The sequence below is a fragment of the Salvelinus sp. IW2-2015 genome, linkage group LG26 (genome assembly GCF_002910315.2).
Source record: "Salvelinus sp. IW2-2015 linkage group LG26, ASM291031v2, whole genome shotgun sequence".
Lineage (NCBI taxonomy): Eukaryota > Metazoa > Chordata > Actinopteri > Salmoniformes > Salmonidae > Salvelinus > Salvelinus sp. IW2-2015.
The window spans coordinates 33,525,229-33,530,363 of NC_036866.1; the positions used below are offsets into that span (position 1 = coordinate 33,525,229).

At 45.9% G+C, this 5,135-nt stretch overlaps 1 protein-coding gene across 1 annotated transcript in view; it reads left to right on the forward strand.

Annotated features, from left to right (window-relative positions):
• Positions 1-3,041: 3,041 nt before the first annotated feature.
• LOC111952479 (LYR motif-containing protein 5B) overlaps positions 3,042-5,135 on the forward strand; it is a 7,925-nt gene continuing 5,831 nt past the window's right edge. The window contains exon 1 of the mRNA XM_070435366.1: positions 3,042-3,102. Coding sequence (XP_070291467.1) covers positions 3,042-3,102 — 61 coding nt within the window. The remainder of the gene's footprint in view (positions 3,103-5,135) is intronic.

Sequence of the window (5,135 nt, forward strand, 5' to 3'; positions counted from 1 at the left end):
GAATCCGACCATCACCCCTAGTGAGACAAAACCGCGACTCGTCAGTGAAGAGCACTTTTTGCCAGTCCTGTCTGGTCCAGCGACGGTGCGTTTGTGCCCATAGGCGACGTTGTTGCCGGTGATGTCTGGTGAGGACCTGCCTTACAACAGGCCATCAGTCCAGCCTCTCTCAGCCTATTGCAGACAGTTTGAGCACTGATGGAGGGATTCTGCATTCCTGGTGTAACTCGGGCAGTTGTTGTTGCAAACCTGTACCTGTCCCGCAGGTGTGATGTTCGGATGTACCGATCCTGTGCAGGTGTTACACGTGGTCTGCAACTGCGAGGTCGATCAGCTGTCCGTCCTGTTTCCCTGTCTTAGGTGTCTCACAGTACGAGCATTGCATTTTATTACCCTGGACACATCTGCAGTCCTCCTGCCTCCTTGCAGCATGCCTAAGGCACGTTCACGCAGATGAGCAGGGACCCTGGGCATCTTTCTGTTGATGTGTGTGTCTGCGGCTGCAGTGCCTTCTACTACGAATTTGAAGTCGACGTTGACAACCTTCCGTCCCTGCTCTGGATCGAGCAAGGCTTCTCCATCAGTCGGAGGCTTGCAAAGGGCTCAAGTTATCCTACCTCTCGCCCGTCCATAAAGGGTTCTCCGAATCCTGGGCGGATTTCCTTGTTTCTTTGGGCAGCTCCATGGTAAGAAATGTGACCGTTCCTGGTGCAAAAAGAATGTCTTATCCCGGAGCTCGAGTATATGACATTACTCAGCTGCTCCCTAATGTACTACATCAGGACATGGAAACCGATTCTATTGTAGTCCTTGTGGGTTTTAATGACATTTATGAAAGGCAGTTCTGAAAAGTTGAAACTGGATTTTAAAGACTTGATTGACTCTCTGCGCAACACTAACAAAAGACCCATCATATCTAGCCCTCTGCCATCTCTGAATCGTGGCATTGAACGCTTTAGCAGGATTCTTTCTCTTCACAACTAGCTACGTGATTATTGCAGCTCAATGGGTGTAACTTCTGTTGACAATTTCAATACCTTTTRGAAACAAAATGTTTTATAAGGAGGATGGGATCCATCCAAATCATTTGGGCGCCTGGATTCTTTCACAGCACTATAAGGCTGCGTTAAGACAATGACTTAACAATGACTCAAGCCCAGCTCAGCTAATCCCTACCATTGTCATAATGCTTCAGCAATTGTACATTACACCAGGGGTGTTTAACTGCCCTGAATGCCTCTACTAATCCTACAGCTATTGTATGCAGTAATCATGTGCCTATCTATGAACCAGATTTATACTGTTAGCACTAAGCCGGTGTGCCCTAGGAGGAAGTCCACTGTGAGCAGCTCACCCTGCACTAACATAAAGAACATGAGCACATCTACTGCTGCTAAGTTTCCCAGTAAAGCAATGAAAGCAAGTAAGCATCCCAGAAGAAAATAGCTCAAAATAGCCCACGTTAATATATTTAGCTTAAGAAACAAGGTTCATGAAATCAATCATTTGCTAGTAACAGATGACATTCATATTCTCTCCCTTAAACCCACTTAGATGATACAGTGGTAGCAATACAAGGTTATAGAAAAGATAAATGCCTATGGTGGAGGATCTCATGTCAAATAGTGTTGAAGTAATATGGCTACAGGTTCATCTGCCTCACCTAAAGCCTATTCTGGTGGAAAGCTGCTAACAGTCAGTATCTGGATAATGTGTGAAATGCATGTGATATCAACAGAGAACTATATTTTCTGGGTGATTTAAATATTGACTGGCTTTCATCAGGCTGCCCACTCAAGAAAAAGCTTCAAACTGTAACCAGTGCCTGCAACCTGGTTCAGGTTATCAGTCAACCTACCAGGGTAGTTACAAACAGCACAGGAATGAAATCATCAACATCTATTGATAACATTTTTACTAATGCTGCAGAAATTAGCATCCAGATCCATCGGATGTAGTGATCACAATATAGTAGCCAAATCTAGGAAAACCAAAGTTCAGAAGGCTGGGCCTAATATATTGTATAAGAGGTCATACAATAAGTTTTGTAGTGGTTCCTATGTTATTAATGTAAATATCTGTTGCTGTGTAATGAGGAGCAAACAGACACTGGGGGGTGGGGGAGGGGACGGTTTAAAGTTATACTGTTACATTGATGCTGTTGACCCGGATCACTGGTTGCTGCGGAAAAGGAGGAGGTTGAAAGGGGGGTGAGTGTAACGGATGTGAAATGGCTAGCTAGTTAGCGGGTACGCGCTAATAGCGTTTCAATCAGTTACGTCACTTGCTCTGAAACCTAGAAGTAGTGTTGCCCCAAGGGACGCGGCTTTTGTGGAGCGATGGGTAACGACGCTTCGTGGGTGACTGTTGTTGATGTGTGCAGAGGGTCCYTGGTTCGCGCCCGCGTCGGGGCGAGGGGACGGTTTAAAGTTATACTGTTACATAAGCAACTAATGCGTTATAACTTGAGGAACGGCAAGGAGTCGTATACCAGTTAATACTATAGGGAAATTGTTAGGTTACTAACGTTAGCTCATCTGATGTTAGCTAGCTAATGTTAACTGTCTGACTTTATTAGCCATCTTATTTTCACACAAAATCAATTATTTGATCAGCTAAGTTGGCTAATGTTACTCAACATTTCTCTGGCCAGCTAACGGAGAATTCGATCCAGCTAGCAAGATACTTGGTCCACCACACTTTCTTCATCACCTCAAACTTTCCAAATGCCAGTTTTTCAGTTACAGCTTATGAAGTATGCTTCATCACCTTCTCACCCCTATCTCCATGGTCAGGCTTCTCACCTACCTCTTATCGTTCAAGTTGTACGTACTGCTGTAACTGGCAAACTGCCTTTCCAGAGCGCACACTGATGCTGTAGCTAGCAAATTGGTTGTCTCTTCTCCAGTTGTGTGCTCCATTCTGTTATGTGAATGATTGGCTGAGCCTTGGATACAGCCAGTATTGCTCCAAATGAGCATCACTCGTTCGCTTACAGCCAGTAGTGGGGGAGAGGAGACCATTGTCTGCACACAGGCTGGATGACAGAGGAGACACGCAACGATGCAGACCTCCAAATGGTCATGCGCTACATCCGAAAAGGTTAGTTTCAGAGAATGGCGCAGCTACCCTACTCACTACAGGGATACCACACAGCGAGAGCACATCTATCGGAGCTGGACGGACTTGTGCTATWTCAAGACAGGATTGTCGTTCTAGCTTCACAGAGAGAAGAAGTTCTACTAGTGGTGGCCAGGCATCAGCACCCACAGAATTAGAGGGAGCATTCTTAGTCACACAGGACAACAGATAGGACAGGAGAATTACACAAGATAAACAGACTGACCCTAGCCCCCCGGCATAAACTATTGCAGCATAGATACTGGAGGCTGAGACAAGGGGGGGACAACCAACGATACACCCGGGCAGGGCCAACCAGGCAGGATATAACCCCACCCACTTTGCCAAAGCACAGCCCCCACACCACTTTGAGGGATATCCACAGACCACCAACTTACTACCCTGAGACAAGGCTGAGTATAGCCCACGAAGATCTCCACCRCACGAGCCGGAGGTGGCGCAAAACCAGACAGGAAGATCGTCTGACACATCCCTCCTAGGGACGGTATGGAAGAGCACATGGTCAGGTCAGAGCCAGAGAATCCCAGTGGAGAGAGGGTAGCTGGCCAGGCAGAGAGAGCAAGGGCGGTTTGTCGCTCCAGTGCCTTGCATTTCACCTTCGCACCCATGGGCCAGACTACACTCAATCATAAGACCTACTGAAGAGATGAGTCTTCAATAAAGACTTAAATGTTGAGACCGAGTCTGCATCTCTCATATGGATAGGCAAACCATTCCATATAAATGGAGCTCTATAAGAGAAAGCCCTGCCTCCAGCTGTTTGCTTAGAAATTCTAGGGACAGTAAGGAGGCCTGCGTCTTGTGACCGTAGCGTATGTGTAGGTATGTATGGCAGGACCAAATCGGAGAGATAGGTAGGAGCAAGCCCATGTAATGCTTTGTAGGTTGGCAGTAAAACCTTGAAATCAGCCCTAGACTTAACAGAATGCCAGTGTAGAGAGGCTAGCACAGGAGTAATATGACACATCACACTTTTTGGTTTTAGTGCTAAACGCGGCTGCTAGAATCTTGACTACCTGAAGTTTATTTAGTGCTTTAGCTGGAGACTAGTGCATTGCAGTAGTCTAATCTAGACGTGACAAAAGCATGGATTAGCTTTTCTGCATCATTTAACAGAAAGTTTCTGATTTTTTAAATGTTACGAAGATGGAAAAAAGCTGTCCTTGAAACAGTCTTGATATGTTAGTCGAGAGATCAGTGTCCAGAGTAACGCAGAGATCATTCAGTTTTATTTGAGACTGTACAACCATCAAGATTAATTGTCAGATCCAACAGCAGATCTCTGTTTCTTGGGACCTAGAACTAGCATCTCTGTTTTGTCSGAGTTTAAAAGTAGAACATTTGCAGCCATCCACTTTCTTATGTCTGAAACAGGCTTCCAGGGTAGGCAATTTTAGGGCTTCAACATGTTTCATTGAAATGTACAGCTGTGTCGTCCGCATAGCATCAAGAATCCAAGATGGCGTAGCAGTCGGACGTGTGTTTGTCTTGTCTTATCCCGTGTAAATAGTCCTCGTATTTTTCGTATACATTTCGTATATATTTTAATTTCACTTTCCATCTAGGAACTGAATATACATTCCTACATTCCGCCTCACCCAATGTGGTACGGACCTGCTATTTTTTATACTTTAGAACCGTAACCCCAATCAGAAGCTAGCCAGATAACTAGCTACTAGTCAGTTAGCCACTGCTGCGGTCTTCACCCTTAACTCGGACACAGCCAGCTTCAGCTCGGGCCAATACATGCCCATCTGCAAGCGCGATATCAAACCAGAGCATATTAGGACTGCTTTTTCTCTACCACAGCACCGGATTCCTGACGCAAGCTCTGGACAATTACACCGTATCATCACAGCTAGCTAGCTGCAACCGAGTGGCTACTACTGGCTAACACCTCTGTCCCGAAGCAAGCACCAGTTAGCCTTGAGCTAGCCTCGAGCTAGGCCCATCTGCCGGCTAGCCGAAGAGGTCTACCAGCGAATTCTTTGGCT